Genomic DNA, 19,627 nt, shown 5'->3' with positions numbered 1-19,627 from the left:
GTATTAATAAGGACAAGGATACCCCTATGTTTCTGACTTTCCTTCATCAAAGGATATCGTGTAAAATTTGATTAGAAGCTGTAAAACTACAGGCATGAAATGGGAGATTGTTATTTTCCACATTTTTAACAAAAGAAAAACAAACAAACAAAAATGTTAAGAGACTCCCCTGAGATTATGGTTAGAAACACATAGCACAGTGGACACAAGGTAGATTTTCTAATATGCAACTGAATTTTTGTTACAAAATTATCTTTCAAGTTTTTGAAGCTATTGCCTGGCCCTGGCATCTCCCATTCCCTCCAAGCACATTCAATGTGATTACTCTTATCAAATTCATTTTAACGTGTAACAAACCATGTAGACATGAGCTCACAATACCCAGCTCAACAGTAAGTAATTATATCAAGTATTTATTTTAATTAGAAAGGTATTCTAGGTTTCACTCCTTTACTGAGCACAAGTACAGGATTGTTATTATTAACCACTAGATGCCACCGTTGCTCCTATAAAAGCGAGGCAGTCTGTGTAGCAGTCTTCTTGGTCTGTCCATAAAACCCCACAAACCTTCCACAGATTTCCCCACGGTGTATCAAAACACTGGTATAGCATGGAACTAAAGATATAAATGCAGGTACGGACTTGTAATATTTCTGCTCCAAATATCCTTATACTCAATTCCTTTATAAACTGGCTTTATAACACAGAACACATAAAGGACCATTTTCATCTTGGAAGTGTGCAAAAGGGTTTATGGTCATCTCTCACAGGTCCACCTGCTCTTTTTGTAACAAAAGTAAGTGTTGTTAGACCTGAGGAGTAGCCACAGCTGACACTGACTGGAGTAATTTCAGTGTATGCATATGCAACAGAAATGGCTTAGTGATGTACACTGTACCTCTGCAACCCATAGCAGTAAGTTGTCTGAAAATTTAGGACACCATGATGATAGGGTTGTGTAGCTGTAAAGCAGCTCTTACTACCTGAGGTTGTACTGTGCATGACTTACTGGGACCCAGCAACCCCCAGCTATTTGCAGGGAGCGGGGTAGAAGGAGTGGAAAATAGTATTTTTTTAAGTGGAAGACATACTGAGAGCTGAGACACTTGTAACACTGGTAATTCCCAATGCCATGGTAAAGGCTTTCTGTAGGACAGCCTTCCCACTTAGCCTGCAGCCTGCTAGTACCTCGGTGAAGACAGACCCAGGATCCGCCACCTTGTTGCTTGCAGAACATCTTGGGTGGTATTTACATGCCTAGACACATCACAGAATCACAGAATCACAGAATATTAGGGATTGGAAGGGACCTCAAAAGACCATCTAGTCCAACACTCCTGCCAGAGGAGGACCACCTAAAGTAGATCACACAGGAACACGTCCAGGAGTATTGCTTGGGCCGTTGTTTCTAGTGGCGATAGCTGGAGTGAATACATATGTGTGCCTAGTACCTAGTGCCTTGCTGCTTGGCATAATAAAAGCTCCAGGCTGTGTGTGCATAGAGAGGAAGTTAATGATGGGCTGTTTTGGAAAGGATTCTCAGCCCTGGGGAAGCTAGAGGGTACGTTTTTTGAGCCTGATGCTTGCACATCTCAAAACCACAAAGAGCACGCAGCCTGCTCACTGTGTGTGGTGGAGGCACAAGGAAAAACTGAAAATTACTTCAGTAAGTGACCTCTTCATAGCCAAAGACTATGCAGAGTAGGCTTTTTTCTTCATTAGGTGGGTGAAGAAATATCTGTCCTTTTGGAAAGAGGCTTGAAATTTTTCTCTCGCTATTTTTCTCTCACTATCACTTACCTTTGCTAGCATCACACACAATACCAGCTTCCACACTCCTCCTCTTGCCTTGACATATGTGTCTCACAATTAATAAGGTCGTGTGAAGTGATAGTCAGTCCCATAGATTTAGCTACAAAAATGGGTGACAATTAAACATATGCTACTGGATCTTCAGTAACTTGAATGTGTTTCCGTGAAATGGCAAATGGATGTGAGGAACGATTAATTTCTTTTGTTGAAGATAAGCATCTTGCATAATTAATTTAGGGATGCATATAAATATGGCAGGTATGAGGCAGATCTTGGACTTCAGAATTTCAGCTGTGCCCATAGGCACAGCAGCCTGGACAATTAATTCCTGTCGTCGGTCATAATGGGCTGTGGACAGTGCAGTCACCCTGAGGCCGGGAGGATGAGGCAGCAATGCCCCAGCATCTTGGAGCTCGTGATAATAATAATACACTCAGGCTGAGGGAATCCACGCCACAGGAAAAGACGCGGTCAGGAAGGGCAACAGTTCTTAGCTGGAAAGTTGTTAACTCTTCGGGGCAGAGTAGCGGCAGAGGAGACGGCTTCCCTCCTCCTGAATCTACACCCCCGACCTGCCTTTCCCTTTGGATAAGAAATCAGGGCCCCGTGGCCGCCCTCGAGCAACGCGAAGCCGCGGCCGCAGCTGGGCTCCCGGCCTCTCCCGACGCGGCGGCGAGAGTGGGGCGCACCGGTGCGCGGCCGCGGCCAAGCGGCGCGGCCGGGGCACCCCTCCCCACCGCCTGGAGGGCGGGCGGCCCCGGTCTTGCTCCTGGCCCGGCGGTGGAGGCGGGCGCCGGCGGGTGGAGGCGGGCGCCGGCGGGCGGTGCGGCCAGGCTGGGTGGCGGGGTCGCAGCGCAGATCCGCGAGCGGCACCTAAAAAAATCGTTTCCTTCCGGAGCGGCGGCGGCGGCTGCGGCCGCCACTTCCCCCGCGCGAGTCGGGAACCGGCGGCGGTGCCCTCCGGGGTGAGGCGCTCGGAAGCTACGGAGAAGCCGGCTGAGCGGCGAGCGCGGAGTGTGGGCTGCCGCCGTGTGGAGGAGGCTGAGCGGTGGGAGGGGCGGGGAGGGACCAGCCGCCGCGGTGACAAGGTGCCAGCGGAGCGGAGGAGCGGCCGCTAGTGCTCCGCTGCCCTCCCGCCCGGAGAAGTTTGACTGGGGAGCAGCGCAGCCGCCCCGGCCGCTGCGGCGGGGCGGGGAGCCGCGGCGGCAGTCGCCGGGCCCGGGGGCCGCCGCGGGACGGGGGTCGCCTACAGCGGGAGGCGGCGTGGGGACGCCGGCGGCGGCGACGGCGCTCCAGGAGCCGCCCCTCCCGCGCCATGGCAGCGCGGTCCCGGAGACCCTGGCTGAGCGTGGTGCTGGGGCTGGTGCTGGGCTTCACCGCCGCCTCCTGGCTCATCGCCCCCAAAGTGGCGGAGCTGAGCGAGAAGAAGAGGCGCGGCGCCAGCCTCTGCTCCTACTACGGCCGGTCGGCGGGGCCGGGGGCGGCCGGGGGCGCGGCGGCGCCGGGCGGGCATCAGGCGCCGCCGGAGGCAGCGGCGGTGCTGGGCGGCACGAGTTTCAGGAGCAGCCCCTGGGAGCTGCCGGCGGCGGCGGCGGCGGCGGCGGAGGGCACGGTTTCCAGCCCCGCCGCCGGCGGGGAAGGGGAACCGGAGGAGGAGGAGGAAGGCGGCGAGAAGCGGAGCGGGCGGCCTGGCGGCAGCCACAACGGGAGCGGGTACTGGGGGGGCGCCCCGGGCTGCGCCAAGCCCCGCAACTTCCTCTACGTGGGGGTGATGACGGCCCAGAAGTACCTGGGCAGCCGGGCGGTGGCGGCGCAGCGGACGTGGGCGCCCTCGGTGCCGGGCCGTGTCGAGTTCTTCTCCAGCCAGGGCTCGGCCGCGCCCCCCGGGCTGCCCCCGCTGCCCGTCGTCGCCCTGCCCGGCGTGGACGACTCCTACCCACCGCAGAAAAAGTCCTTCATGATGATCAAGTACATGCACGACCACTACCTGGACAAGTACGAGTGGTTCATGCGGGCGGACGACGACGTCTACATTAAAGGTGACCGGGGCGCGCCCCGCCGGCAGGAGGGTGGGAGGGAGGAGAGCGGTGCCCTGCGGGCCCGGCGGGGTCCCCCTGCGGGTGGGGAGACTTGGTTCCCGCCCGCGGGGGGAGCGCAAGGGGTACCTCGACCCAGACCCCGCCCCGGCAGCGTTTGCTGCCAGCCCCCGTGTGCGGGGCGCGCGGTGCCGTCCTGGCGCGGAGGTACCGGGGGGGCCCTTGCGGGGCCCGGCCGGGCCGTCCCTGGGGAGGCCTGGGCGCGTTGGAGGGCCAAGGCGGCGGGTCGGACAGCGGCGGGCGCGGTGAGCGGTCCCTGCGTGGGCGTGGGATCACGGTGCTGCCGCCCCCGGGCGAGGCTCCGCCGCGGGCCGGCGGGGAGGGTCCGGCCCGGCCTGGCGGGCGGCGGGGCCGGGCGCGGGCAGGGGAGCGGCGGGGTGGTACGGCCCCGCGTCCCCGCTGCGCAGCCTGGGGGTGGCCGTCCTGCCGCGGCGGCGGGGACCGCTGCCGGCGGCGTCCTGACCCGGCCGGGCAGCCCCCGCCGCGGCTGCGGCTCAGCCCGAAGGCTTCCAATCGGTGCTCCTCGGCAATGATGCTTTCGGCAGGAGGGAAAGTTCGCCGCTGGCTCACTGACACTTGGGCTGAGCAAACGCAGCCTCTGAGGGCTACTTGTAGAGCCGCCGTTCTCCTCTGCAGCGTGTGTCTCTGAAAGGTTCTGGCTCTATTTCTGTGCGAGCTTTACATCACCATTAGAAAATGAGGTCCTGCGGCCCCGCTTCCTTTTGGTCTGCGCTTGTTGCTGCCGTTACTCGTGCAGCGTCCTGCTCTTAGGGGAGAAACAGAAGCTGGAGCTCGTAAGCCTGGCTTGTGAGTGTGGTTGCTTACACTGTTGCAAGCACTGTTGAGAATTAACTGGAGGTAACTGTACACTTACCTATTTGTCACTTGATTTTGTTTGAGTCGTTTAATGGGCTGCTTGCTTGTCAGCTGTCATTCATCTGTGAAATAGACACGTACACATGTATGTATGTATATCTATTAGGCTGCAGACATAAAAGTTGTCAGTGTTTTCTTTGGGCTCGTTTCAGAGTTGGAACAAACCTGTCTTTAGCTGGTTCCAAGTTAAACCTATACAGAAACTTTTAATTGCAAGTAAATATGAAATCTCAGCTTCTTAAAAGAAATAGGTAAGAGTTTTGGAGGAAAAGTGGGTAGACATTGTTGCACTGGAAATACGTTGGAAGGAGCCTGAGTTTTACTTTGTTCTGACAGTTGTTCTGTAATCAAACATATTTATCTTGGTTAATTTAGGTTTGCTCTGGATTTTTAAAAAATTAGTCCTATTAAAATAATACCTGGCATTTCCCCTCCCCTCCCTTCCCCTCGTCTTCCTCCGCAGCCTGGAACCATATTGGCAAATTGTCCTACTTTAGAGAGAGTTTTAAACTAGCAAGGGAGCGCTTTCCATCAGTGTTGGTTGAACAGAACAAGCTTTACTGATAAAATTAAGTTTTTATCATATTCTGGCTTTTGTCATTGTAATGTTAATTAATAATATATTTTTTAAAAAAAGTCTTCAAAAGGTTAACTTGTCCAAGGATATTTTCAATTAGGTATAGGATACTGCTTTGGAAGTGATTTCCTGTGACAGTCTCAGTTGTCTGTTATATTTTTATAAAAGCTTATGGTACAGGAAAAGAGATGGCTGGCAGACTAGGCAGAGAAATAACAGTAATATTTCCTCTTTTTCAGGTGAAAAATTGGAGGAGTTTCTTCGGTCACTTAACAGCAGTAAACCTCTGTATTTGGGACAGACTGGTCTGGGTAATATTGAAGAACTTGGAAAACTTGGGCTGGAGCCTGGAGAGAATTTCTGCATGGGAGGGCCAGGAATGATCTTCAGCCGGGAGGTTCTCAGGAGGATGGTGCCACATATAGGTGAATGCCTTCGAGAAATGTACACCACTCATGAGGATGTGGAGGTGGGCAGGTGTGTCCGACGGTTTGGAGGAACTCAGTGTGTTTGGTCGTATGAGGTAAGTGACAGTGTAAATTGCAATGTGCTGTTTGTTTATAGAGTTTTACATTTGCAACGTAAGTGGCTGTATCAGCAGTCTTTTTCCACCACAATTATATTTTAATGCATGCATAAGAATGTAAACTGCAGAGTGTAAGGAAAAAAAGAGAGGAAAACATTCATGGCATGTTGTTGCAAGCGTATTTATTTCTGCTTGTGTCTTTGAATCTTCATTGGTGACGATTACTGCAGCCATGTTCTAAGTATCACTATGCTGCAAGTTGCTAAAGTATTACCTTGAGCGTTTCTATGTATCTTTTTTGACAGGATGCTGCTGTCTTTGAGGTATGCTGTTCAGGTTGGAACTTTTTAAGAACTTGTTTTTGGATAAGCATGTGGCATATCTGTTTGTTCTGTATCACAGTTTCTTAAATGTTGTGATATTTGCAGAAGAATTGCCTTCTTAATTACTCAGATGTATTTTAAAGGACTTCATTACTTGCAAAGGCAGAAATAGGGGTTGGTTGGTTTTTTTTTCCTGGTACAGAAATGAAATTTTTTACACTACCTGTATCTATGATACACTTTTAACTGTTTTTCTTAGTGTAGAACTTTTACAATGTGTTAAGGACACATGCAGTATAACAAGTCTTCCTATGCTGAAGTAATTTTTGAAGCAAAGGACTTCATTCAATAGTAGCATTTTCTAAAGTAATAAAGATGTGTTGCAATACCCGAAAAGTTTGTTTGCAGTGCCATAACTAAAATTCAGGCCTATTTTTCTGGAAATATTGTTGTTAGTGGCAAACTATCTTTGTAGATAAAAATAGACTAGCCATGCAACTGCCAGAAAGGGTAAAGGCTGATAGCTGATGAATATGATTTTAGTTCTTTTGACCGGTTCTTTAATATTAATATATGCTTGCCTTTGTGGCACTATCTTGTTAAGCAGGAAAAATCATTTAAATGGGACACCGAAACAGGTCATGTGCTATTAATGACAAAAAGCCAGAAAAAATAATTAATTTTGTGGATTAGTATTTTTCTGAATGGCCTGGGGAGAAGTGGCCATATTAAAAATGGTAGGCTACAGTTCATGTAAACAGGTGAACAAAAGTAAATACTGAATAGTTGATACTAACTAGGTAGAAATCTTAGAGGTGGAAATCTTATCCTTTACTTCACAATAGAAAGGTGCTTTTAGAGACTATTTCAATAAATGTTGTAAATGCCAATTTAAAATGATACACTTGTTGCACTGGCAGAGCACGGAAGGCATTTATTGTGCAGATGGGTGTCGATGTAGGACTAGTGGCTTGTAATCAGACTTTCAAACCTCATGCTACATTTGCAGCTTAATCTTACACTCTGATGTGTTTGGGCTGTGCTGTACAAGGCCGTTTTCAAATCCTTACGGGCATGTGATACCTGCTGGTCTGTATTAGATAGAATTATGAAGGGGGGTTGGTTTTGTTTTTCTAGTTTTCCTTCTTGGGAAGAAATCAGGGGAAGGGAAGAAAATTGATATAATTATTAACATTATCACTATGGTTATAATTTATTTTGATGTTGAATGTCAGGAAATTTTGGCTCCAGGCACTGAGCGTAAGTGGGGTAGAGTGAAAAAATATGTTTACTTTCTTCAGTTTTTGAGACCAAGTTCCATGACTGCCCAGAAGCTCAGCTTTTCGTGGTAGGATTGGGGCATGAAAACAGAAGCTTTTTGGAAAAAAAATGTGGTTTTATGGGATCTGGAATAGAGTGACACCAGTCTTGACTGTCAGCTGCTCTTGAAGGCCCTAGGTCTATATAACAAAGACAGAAAAAGGAAAAAAATATGTTAGGCATTGCAATAGTAACTGCTCGTTTCTGACCAGTATTTCCTTCTGTTAGAAGAATCTTTGACTCCATTGCTGGTGCAGGAGGTGCTCTTAAGGCTAAGCTGCTTAGGATGCTATCCCAGCATCAGATCTGTGTGGAAAAGAAGGAGCGAAATAGGGTGTCCAGAGAGAAAGAAGTTGCATTCGTGCTTTAGCATGGTCAGTGTTGTGTCGCTGGTTGTTTCAAGCAGACTGATACCACACCTGAACAGGTTGGTGTGTTGTGTGTTGGTAAATTAGACAATGACAAGGATGACTTATTTCCTAGAGCACTGAAATGCTTGCTGTGTGCTTTTTCATTCCTGCCTTAGATCAGCAACACTCTTTGTGTGCTAGAAGGGGAATTATTCCCTTGGATACACGTGTGCAAAACTGAAGACTGGGGCCAGGACTTTCTGCCATAGCCAGTTGCACTTTTGTCCTGAAGTCCTCTTGTTGTATGTAAGGGTTAAGCAGAGTCCTGGTGAGCTGCAAGGTTTTTATGAACTTCATTGCTTTTGGGAAGATGCATAATTTGTATTTAGTATGTCTTGCTGAAGACTAATATAAACTGGAAACAATTCCATTAAAATTCATAGAAGCAGAAAAGCTCTAGAAAAGTTGAATCACTGTTGCATCATTTTTTACTAGATTTATTTTCTAAGAACTGGATCAGAAAGTCTCTTCCTGGTGAGGATGAAAGAAATCAAAGAGTTCAAGAGAAAACCTGAAATGTTTGATCTTTGCTGGGTGACTCAACTGGTGTAGGTAAGACTGGCTGTCTGTCAGGGTTTATTCTTCTGCCATTTAGAATTAGCGAGTAAGCTGTGCTAGCTGATATGCATAATATGCTTGCTAGCAAGGAGAGGGTTACAATTTTGACTTTTGTTTGTTTGTTTGGTTGTTTTTTTTTCATCAGAATGAATAAAAAAAGAAGAGGTGTACAAGCCTGCAGTAAGCCACTCTTATTCTCGGGGCTTTCTAGAGTTTAATTCTTGTTCTGCCAGGTTTGAAGCCAGGGCTAAAGGCTGGGTCTCCCACAAATGACTTTTGGCTGAGGGGATGAGTCTTTCTCTGTCTCTGCTGATGGAGCTTCTCCACCTTAACAAAAGATTGCTGAGAGAGTGAATCTAATAACAGCCTTTTTAGGGCACTTGTGTGGTATGGAGGAGACAAAAACTTGCCCTCAGGCTGCAAGCTGACAGTTGCTCTAAGCCGACACAAATGTGGGCTTTAACTGCAGGGTGGTTGCTCCTTTTGATTGCTGGCCTATTCTGCAGGACTTGTGCAGTCCTGTGGTGAGCTGGATCAGGGGCAGGATCCACTTGAAACCTGAACTTGACCAAAAGTGTTTTCTTCAGCTGAATCAGTACTCACAGCAAAGCTTGGCTGAGCACGAGTGTCAGAAGAAATAAGAGGTGGTCACGTTCAGCCAGGAATGAAGGGGCAGGAGAGTGTCAAACTGCCCTTCTTGGCAGCAAATTACATTCAAATTGGCTGGAGGCATCAGTTGAACTGTAGCCTAAATCTAGTATATTTCCTTGCTACATGAGGAAGTATCTGCTAGAAGCATTGTAGTTTGGATGGACTGTTTTCTTTCAACAGGAGATCCATCCTTGTTCTCATACATTTTTCAACTATATCTTAATTTATCCTCCAGGTTTGATTAAGATGTAATTATGATTAAGGGGTAATAAACCTCACAAATTTGTCTAAAATATCTCTGTAAAAAACTTTCTGGTTTTGTTAGGTATTAGCAACTTCTGCTTCCCCAAATCAATAACAGTAGAGATTAAAAGGGTGTTTTCCCTTTGTGCTTTCAGAATCCATATTTCAAGCTAGCACTCTCTCTTCCACTAATTTTGAAGCCTTGAAATGTTTTTCTTTAAATGAATGAAGAAAATAGCTTGATTTTAGTGACTCATACTTGTTTTATTCTTTGGAAACAATATGGTTAAAAAACAGATGCTGTGTTGTTCCTCGCTTTGCTGTTTAGGAGAGAGTTGACAACAGAGGACCATTTGGGAAAAAAGGCTGATTGCTTTATCCTCTCCCCTCTCCCCCCCTTTTTTTTTTAAATGGTATTTCTGGTTTCAGAAGACGATTTTGTTTTGTAACCTAAGTTTATAATAGATCAAGAAGTGTAGTTCCACAAAAGGGCAAAATCAAACGCAAGGCATGAATTAAGTGGCTATAACGATTCAAGCAGAAATCAAACATGGTCAGGGTGTAAGTACTGTTAAAAAAGATTTTTCTTCAGAAAATTAAAAATTGCAAATGCAGCATAAAAACATTTAAAGACCATTCGTCAGTGTATTCGGGACATTTATTCTAGTGTTAAATTTGCAAACCCTTCTTTTTGTAGCCTGTTTTTTTCCTTTCTGTGGGAGAAATATCATAGAGACATAGAATATCTCTAGTTAGAAGGGACCCATCAGGATCATCAAGTCCATCGCCTGCTACACTCATTTCAAACTTTAAAACTACATTAATTTCAAACTTTAAAACTACATTCATACAAAAAACTACATTCGTACAAACCACCCTGTATACTTTTGATCTTTTGGTAATGCGTACATTGATATTGAAAGAAAATACAAGCAGTTCACATTAACGATTGTATCTGTTTTCCTATTTTTTTTCCTTTTACGAAGTTCTATGACAATCAAGGAATACAGTTTTATTACTATAACATTTTTTTAATAATACAGCTCTCTGATATCCTATTGGTTGTTGATTCCCAGTAGTTACAGTAAATATTACAGTAAATACCCTGGGAGAATGCCTATTTGGATCAAACTGCATGCTCAAAAAGGAATGCATTCCCTTTGCAGTGCACTGCTATTGTGACTGTTTCCAGAGGTGCTGGAACCTTGGTAAGCCATCTTCTGGCTTCCTTGAAAAATCCTTTATTGTTTCCTTTCCAACATCAGCTTTCCTTCCTGATGTATTTTAACTTTTCATTCGAGGCTTTGTGTTTCTCTTTGGTGAAGATGTTGGTGGATCACCGCTTTGGGTTGAATACTACAGAAGCATTAGAAGTGTATTTGCCTTTGATGATGATAAAGATGGTACTTTGTTCATTTGGGTACTGGATTGATCAGTCTTGAAGCAGCAGTATCCATCCCAACTAAAGCTGTTGATTTTGGGTAGCTTCATTAGGTAGCTACATAAATGCAGCCATCATTTTAAAAAAGCATAGAGCGAGCTATCAGTGACCCTGCAATAGAAATGTATGGAAGAGTGGATAATTAAGACTGTAGCAGAGGTCTCTGGAGTATATGGAGAGGAACAGGATGATCATAGAGGCCTCAGAACTATTTGCATAAATGGCCAATTACTGATACAGGGTTGTGTATGTGTTCTCTTAACTATTTGTAATAATAGCTATCTGATTACAGCAATGTTAAAGGTAGTTATCAAACCTTTTTACTTTAAAGTGATTCTCACCTGGTTAGAAAAGTGAGTTATATTTCCATACCCTTGTAATAATTGTTTCTGTGTGTACGTGATATTGAATAAAATGCAAATCATTAAATGCATCTCCTGTTGCATTAACCGTGGTGCTAAAATTGGGTCATTGCCGTTGCTCTATGTGGCTCTGTCTCGTCCCCATCTGAGCTGCCTGTCCCTGTTGTACTGTGCAGACTCCGTGCTCTTTCTCTGGTTTTGTAAGTAACCTCCTGCCTTTCATTTGCTCTTTTACCTGGGGAATTTGGGAAGACTGCCCAGCGGTGCTGCCTCTCTTGGGTTCACATACCCTGGGACTCCCTGTCTTCTTGCCCTTCCTGATCCTGCAAGGTCAGCTTGTCTGGGAGTTGAGGAAGTTCATGATGAGCACACCTAGTCAGTTGTCCCTGGTACTTGCATGTTATTGAGGGTCTTAAACGTTTCCCCATGCAGCTCAGCAGGACTGCGAGAGTTGGAGATACCCTTTTTTTGGAGTCTTTATTGTGAAGCATTCAGATGGTATTCCCACAGCTACCATGGAGGTGTGCACCAACACACACAAGCCCACAGCTGTGGTCCACTGTATGGTGGCATTTTAGATGTGGAGCTGAGAGCTAAGGCGGGTGTTTCTCAGCCTGGCTGAGAGTTAGCTGCTCTTAGGTTTCTGGCTTGTTTGCAGATTGGGTGTCCTGTCTTTCCCGCTGTGCCTCAAGAGGAAATACTGCTCATGCCTTTTTAGAGTTTGTCAGAGACTTAATTCTGACTCCTGGTGACAAGTTACTAAGGTGCTGGAGGACTCGGAGGGTTTGTTTTCATGTCCATGATGTGAAGAAAGCATGGATACACTTCTTAATGTGTCCTCTTCTGAGACGCCTGCAGCTATTTATGTGCAGGACCAGTGGGCTAGCTAACAGCTTTCTAGTCTGTCTTTAATGTTTGTACGTTCTTAACGCAAATATTTCAACGGTTTTCCTCTTTAAGAATAAACTCGTTTGAATTACCAAAGCATCCCAAAGACAAGCAAAAGAAAAAAAATAGGAAAAGTCCTTAAATGATTAAAAATGTATCTTTAGTTCTTCATATGGGTATCCTGAACCATCTGTTAACCTATATGGAAATTCAAACCTAAACATTTTCAACTTTTTCTCATGTTTGCTCTCATTTTTTTGGAAATGTTTTCTCAAGACTTTTGTGCAATTGCTACATTGGAGGTGCTATTTCCATAGTGCAGAAGGCTAGCTGTTCAAGTGTGTTTAGAAATAGTGTTCGACATGAGACAACACAATTGTGGGACAACTTGGTTAAGAGTCATCTCATTTAAACTCATCACATCATCACTCTTGACAGTGCCTGTCACATTATACAAGGAAAAATCTTGATATTGAAAAAAAGACCTATAGATGAAGAACTTGTCTTGAAGAACAAGTAAACTAAACCACATGGGAAGCATTACTTTCTACAGATATTCCCAGAATTTTTATTTTCAAAATTTTGTCTTTCCTAGATGTCCTGAAATAAATTTCCTTTTCACGCATACAGATTTGTTAGTGGTTATTGATTGTACTTTGACAAAGTTTTGTTAAACTGTTCTGCTTGAGCCTTCTTGAAGATGAAGTGTTTGTTGTACATTAGCAGGTAAATCAAATAGTATAGAGTTGCTTGAAGTGTGTATAGTCTTCTCAAAGACACTGATAGTCCACAGGTTGTTTCCTTCTGCTCCCTCTCGGCCCCCAGAGCTGGTGCGTTTTGTTACTTTTTCTGGACTGTTATTTGTATGTCTTCTTGTCCTGACTTAGAAAATCTCCCAGAGACAACTTTTTCCTGACTTTCACTTTCCAACTTCTCGTCTTTTGGTAAGATCAAAAGACGTGCTAGTACTGAAATGGGAAATGCTTACAAAGAGAGAAGCTGAAACAAGTAGAGTTACAGAAATTATTTGAAATAAGTGCTAATTAAATATACTTCTATTTACCGTGGTATTTCATTAGGAATCAAAAATAGCAATTTTTTTTGTTGTTTGTTTTTTTTAGAAAAAAAATAAGCTTTCAAGCTACCCTTCCAGTTCTGTGTGTTTCTTGGGAGTGTTCTGCAAGTAGACAAATAGGCATGAAGAGTAGCTGGATCATTTTTGGTCTTCAGACTTTATTTACTCTGTGGTTCTCATTACCACACTGTTTTCCACCTATTTTCAGTTCTTATGTGAGAAGATATGTATTAAGTCATTGTCAGTATATGCTGCTGTAGTGTATTCTCTAAAAGATGCTTTTATTTAGTTATTTGATTTCACTATACAACATGAAATGAAATTTCATATTCATATTCATGAAATATTCAAAGAACACATGTATTATTTTGTATTATTTAAAATGTAGCAGGAACTGCTATGCTTTGAGGAGTTTATTCCATCTGACCAGCACTGGCTAATGGTTTAAGCTCAAGATGAGTGCACACGTTGGTTACTCTTTAGTGCCTATTTGGAACTAGGCAGCAAGTGAATGCATAGTTCCATGCTGGCTGCAATATTTTGGCTTCCTGGGCATCATACTAAGAAAAGATTTTTGGCCTGATTAAAGAATTCTTTTAAAGCATATATATACTTTAGGAAACAAAGAACATCTTAAACTAGAGGTATAATTTTAGGAAATTCTGGAGGAGGTTAAGCAGGCTAGTAACTGATACAGGCTTCTTGAATGCTGTTTTATGTATGATTTAGTCTTGATATGAACCTAGGAAAGGGAAGACTACCTTGTAATTTATTTTTTATTTAGTGCTTTTGAGACACATTTTCCACAGTCCTTTTCCACATCGGTTGAAATTTTAATGAAGTAACCTTTCTGAACATTTAAAAATAATTTAAAATAAGGCTAAAATAAATCTCTTCTGGAATGCATTGGTTTAACCAGGCAGTTAGAATACTGAAGATTAAAACATGAGGTTCTAACTGGACAGACTGTTTGTTTTGTTGGTTTTTTTTAATTTTTAGTTTGTGATAAAATATTTTATTTAGAAACTTGGAAGTATTCCCTTTAATAACTTTCAAAAAGGATTGTCATTTTATGCCATGTTTTTTATGCACTTGATACTTAGAAGGATGTTTTATTTTCAAGATTGCTTTAAAGTATAGTGTCCCTAAACTTTTTTTTTGCTTTTTGTTTCTTTATTGTTTTTTGTTTGTTTGTTTGTTTAACAACCATTCAAGGGCAAATTAATATCTGAAGCACAACAATTTGATCACCAGGGACTCTGCATTTACTGGTATCAGGGAGGTGTTTTTTCATGCGTCCTTTTCTGAGTGTGGCATGCTCCTCATGGCATGGAAGCAGACGCACTAAACAAATGCGGCATTTATTTAGTTATATATGTGGGCGCAGTGCAGTGGAAGTATATGTGGCCATAACTACTACATAAGGCACACACTGTAAATCTGTGTGCACAGAAATGTGCATTTGTACGTACACATGCATATATTTAAAGCTTGTGCCTAGTTGATAACCAAGCTCCCAGGGGTGTAAGTGAAGGTCCTTCAGAGCTTTGAAGCTGTACTTCTAGGTATTTATTAAAGTCTCTCTGCTGTAAATCGTAAGAATTTAGCTTTCAGCTTGTTTTTCATTTCTCTTAATAATTATATCTGTGTCCTTCTGTTCTGTATATACATGTATTTGGGCTTCAAGCTTCAATTTAACATAGCTTTTTGGTTTTCCATTTTTCTTGAAAGCTTTTTCTTTCCAGCTATAGACTTTAGCACACCTATTATCATAATACCTTTTCATCACCAAAGGGGACTGTCTTATGGACCAGCTCTTATCCTGCGAGAATTGCACAGCTTCCTAATGTTGATCCATGACACAGTGACTTTTTCTGTCACTTTTTATCAATTTTGGGCAAAATTTTCTGAAGTGGATGAGTCTTGGTTCTAGAAATTAGGGAATTTAACTAGAACAGATGTAGCTGACATCAAAGCTTTTAGGAAAGTGCTTAACTTGGGAAATTAAACTGTTTTGGTTTTGCTATTGGTATTTTTAATTGTTGTTTTAAAATAATTTGTTAGGTATACATTTGTCTTTCTAGAATGCATGAAAGCAGGTACTAGTATTTTGGATTCTTCTTTCCTTCTACTCTATTTTTTTTGTGATTGAAGGTATTTTTCTTCATGTGGTAGGGGGAAATAATTGTGCCTAACTGAGGATAGTTGACTATAATAAAAAATATTGTCAAACAGTATTTTTTCTTAATATTTGGCTTCAGTAATTTAGGGAAGTGTAATGTTAGTGTATCCAAGAGGGTCCTGTAAGTGTACATACATTTCTCTTTATGCTTGAAGTTTGCTTAAAGTTGTAGAGCATGCCTGTTACATCTTTGCAAAACCTGATTATTTTTTGTACCTTCAAGAAAGAATTCTGTACCAAAACTATGCATTAGGTATTCCTCCATCCTGGTCATGGTAAGTTGGTGCTCGCTTCCCTCTTCCAAATCTGTTAGCATTAGTTTTTGCTGCATTAAATCCAAGAATAAACCTATTCAGGCTCTGTTCTTAAATTCCTACCCACGCTGTGCTGTTGACGTGTATGCTTGAAGGTGACAAATCTGTCATGCAAGAGAGATGTAAGAGATGTCTGGTCTTTATGGGGCAGAGAGCCTTGAATGAGTAAGGGCTGGTCTTCTTTCTTCAGTATGCTTATCAACTATCCCAGCCCAGCCTCAGTATCCTAACTCATCACTGGAAACATGTTTTGAACAGCAGTGGCTTTATTATTTTAGCTGCACATCATTCTAGAAGCAGGAGAGGGAAATGCTGGAAGAAGGTAGGTTGGAATAATAGACTGACATGCCTTCATTGAGTTTGGCATGTTAGAAAACAGCTACTATGAATCAGCTGCTCATGACTGGCAGTTGCACCCTCACTAACAAGACTAATGAGTTTTCGCCTTAAAGCAGGATGTGTTGCTGCTGTTTTCTGTGTGTATGTGTGTGTAGATGTGTATATATGTGGGAGGGGGGTGTGTGTGTATGTATATTCTTAAAAATAATGCAGTGTATTGCCATTTGCCTTTTTGCTCCACTTTGAGCACTATATAGTCATAAGTCCATTAAATTTATATCATTTACCTGGTTACCAGCTGTTTCTGGAGACCAATGACTATTGTAATTGTTGTACCTAGACCTATCTGGGATTGCAGGAACCTCACCCCCATGTGAGAATCCAGTGTTATAACACTGTTTTGTTTCTACTAAACATGCCAGTTATCTTCTATAGTATTCATCTACTGACTGTGTTCTGCTAGTTCATTGAGGGTTGTGAAAGCACTTAGGCTCTCACATTGATCTGAATAGGATTTCTATTAGAATTGTGTGCTGTTGATAAAATGCTGATAAAAGTTCATTAGTTCAGAAGGGGAAAAATCTAACTGAGGCCCTCGAAACAAATGTGTTAAAATATGCTCCTGAGTGTAGGTTTTTTACTGACTTGATTAAATAGGAGCTTTCAAATTTTTCATATTTCTGAACATTGGTGATACCTGCTCTGGTATCTGAAAATATGCTTCAGTAGTAGCATTCCTGCAGGTAAGTCCAGAACTGCAAGAGCTTCCCGCTCATCTCAGTTGAAAAGAACTTTGCTGTTGCTAATTGGAATGTTTACTTTAGTACTAAACTCATAATTTTAGTGAATAACTTCATTGTTAATTTTTCATTGCTAAACGTCATTTGGAGACATACTGTTTTCCTTGGAAATGGCCTTTGAAAAGATTTATTTGGAGATTCTGCCGTAATCCTGTGGAGTGGCCAATGAAAACAAACTAGCTGATGGTTTACCAGTTTTAATCTTCACGTTACCTTCAATGCAGGTACACTTTGTGTTCTTCCAGACTTCAAAGAAAATAAAATGCAATGCCTTGTGTTGGGGGAGGAACGGATTTGAGCTTTTCTTGTTGATTTTTATCTAGTTGTTTCTGTTTAGCTGTAATTACATTAATCAGCTTGGTCAAAATAAGTCTTTCTCTTCAGACTAGATACTACCTTGTTCAAAAGAAGTAACTTTTTGCCCTTGTCACATCCATTATGATCATGTAGATAAGTAACAAAAATAGTTGCTGGACTAAGTATTTCAGTTATATGGGAAGAGAAGCTTTAATGACTAGTACAAGGATAGAATCATTCAGTGTTGCTCTGTTATTTTTTAAACAGTTTCAAGAAAATTTTTGTACATTTATTGTTCTTTGTTCACTGGGGATAAATACATAGTAATGAGAGATAACCTGGCATCTGTTCATCAGTACAGATAATAAAAGAGCAACAGTATAGTATTTAGAGGTTGATATTTCCATTAATTTGCACACTCTGAGGAGGTATTTAAGATACCTTCCACACTTCCCGTAATTCTTTCTATAAATGTATTAAGATCCATCTAAAATACTGTGGTTTTCTATTTCACATGTGCTGTGGGACTGGAATACTGTTACAAAAACGCAATTGCCATAATAAGTAGCTTCTTTACTTACGCTTCTAACGTTACGTAGCCATTTGTTCTTCTATGAATTGTTACTATTTACTTTAGAAAGCTCCTGTTTCATCCCTTGTACTTACCAATTCATATTGATAAATGCTACAGAGCTTTTATTCCGTGAGATACAAGAATCCATGCTTTCTGTACCTCTTGTTCTGTTAATCACCCTTCCTTTTATTTGCCTCAGTCTCTTTTTTTTTTTTTTTTTCCCCAATCCTATTTTAAATGTGTGGTCAGGGTTAGTTATGGTACTATGGATGGGAACTCATCTGTAACTTTAACAGTGGTGCTCAATATTCAGCTTCACTACTGCAGCTCAGGTTTACATTTACCATTTTTAAGGCTTCATCACACTGTAAATTCAATCATCGTTTTGCAGTTGATTAGTACTACTAGGTCAGTGTCATCTTTGGCCATTTTCACCTATTGAGCTTCTGACTGGTGGAATATTTCACTTGTGTTAAAGTTTACTAGTATAGTAGTTGCATGTTTAATCCTGTTGCTATTGGAAAACTGTGCTGTCCTAAACATGATATTGCAGTATCAGATAAAAATTGCCTTTTCCTGCATGAAGGGAATGTTCCTGGTTAGCACAGTGACCCCCACAGCAAGGGCTGTGGAGGTAGTAGGAGAGGGAATGTGCTGTATTGCATGATCACATCCCATGTGAAAAATGCTAGCCGTTGTTCCAAGTCTACTTGTACCTCCTAGGAGGCGAATGATTAATGAATAAGAAAGATTTCATCTTGCAAGAAGCTTAATCACACATGATGTTAATTCTTGAGGGCTTTCATTCCAACTAAAGCAAGCAATCCATTGCATCTTAGAGGAAAGTTCCTTCTAGTCTTTCAACTTTATACTCTTTGATTTGCCATTTTCTTTTTTGATGTTGTTCATTGTGAAATTACTGCAAATAAACATGTAAATTGTTAGAAACCCCAAAAGGAGGTCATGTTTATTTGCAGTAATTTCACAATGAACAACATCTTTGAATATAGGACCTTTTTTCAAGTCAGTTACTTGAATCCAAAGTTGAACATCTGTGTAAGACAAACATGCAGTAGTTTCCAGTTTTGCTCTACAACCATTGTATCCAGGTTAAATACTGAATGAATACTGGTAGAGTTATTGTTTCTGATTGAAGTACGTGAACTGTGTAGTGAAGATCTTTTCATGCTATGACTGCATACCTAATTTGGAAAAAATAAAAATCCTGTGTGTACTGTTTATGAATGCTTTAATCCATGAAGAATTTAAGCTGGAGGCTGCAATTAATTGTTTAAGGAAGTAAAGCTTTAGGATGTGTGTATGTATATGTGTGCACACACACACACACGTATGTGTGTTTGTATATACATATAAAAAATGCTAGGAGAGTGTGCCAGTACTTTTTAGTGTGACAGCTTGATGCAATTTCCTTGAAATATCTACAATAAAATACAGACTTTTAAAAGAGGATTTTGGAAAATATATTCCCTTGAAAACAAGTCTTACATAAATGCAACGGTTATTTCCAGTGTTAATGCTTCTTCAGAGCTTTTCAACTTCAGTAATAAGTAGTAAAAATATGTGTGTTAAATCTCATGTGTACCTATATTCCTTAGGCAGTTTAGATCATGCCTGTGACTTTAGATTGGCACCAGTCCTGCAACTAGTATGAAACAAACAGCTCAGTCTTTGCAACATACAAGCAGCCTGCTCCTGCCAGCTCTGGGAGCTTTCTTGGATGTCGACTTTTGCAGAACTCAACTTTTTCTAAGTAAATAAATTAATGGAAATTGTAGACCTAAAACTGCCTCTGGACTCTCCTTGCAGTGACCTTTGCTACATGCTGCTACATCCTCAGGTATGAAAAAATCTTCAGTGCCCTTCTGGCATTTGAATGATAATAAGAGCCGTAAAACTCATGAGGAAGCTCTGGGGGGCTATAGCACACACAGGTGTTAAAGCT

The 19,627-nt window shown here is 42.4% G+C and overlaps 1 protein-coding gene across 1 annotated transcript in view; it reads left to right on the top strand.

The window, feature by feature from the left end:
• Nucleotides 1–3,127: 3,127 nt before the first annotated feature.
• The window catches only part of CHSY3 (chondroitin sulfate synthase 3), a 175,865-nt gene continuing 159,365 nt past the window's right edge, over nucleotides 3,128–19,627 (top strand). The window contains exons 1-2 of the mRNA XM_086479981.1: nucleotides 3,128–3,851; nucleotides 5,601–5,884. Of these exons, the coding sequence (XP_086336107.1) occupies nucleotides 3,128–3,851; nucleotides 5,601–5,884 (1,008 nt within the window). The remainder of the gene's footprint in view (nucleotides 3,852–5,600; nucleotides 5,885–19,627) is intronic.

This window comes from Leptosomus discolor, chromosome Z (assembly GCF_034619465.1).
Source record: "Leptosomus discolor isolate bLepDis1 chromosome Z, bLepDis1.hap2, whole genome shotgun sequence".
In the NCBI taxonomy this organism is placed as follows: domain Eukaryota; kingdom Metazoa; phylum Chordata; class Aves; order Leptosomiformes; family Leptosomidae; genus Leptosomus; species Leptosomus discolor.
Note: the sequence above shows the minus strand (reverse complement) of the source record. Positions and strands in the feature narration are given on the sequence as shown.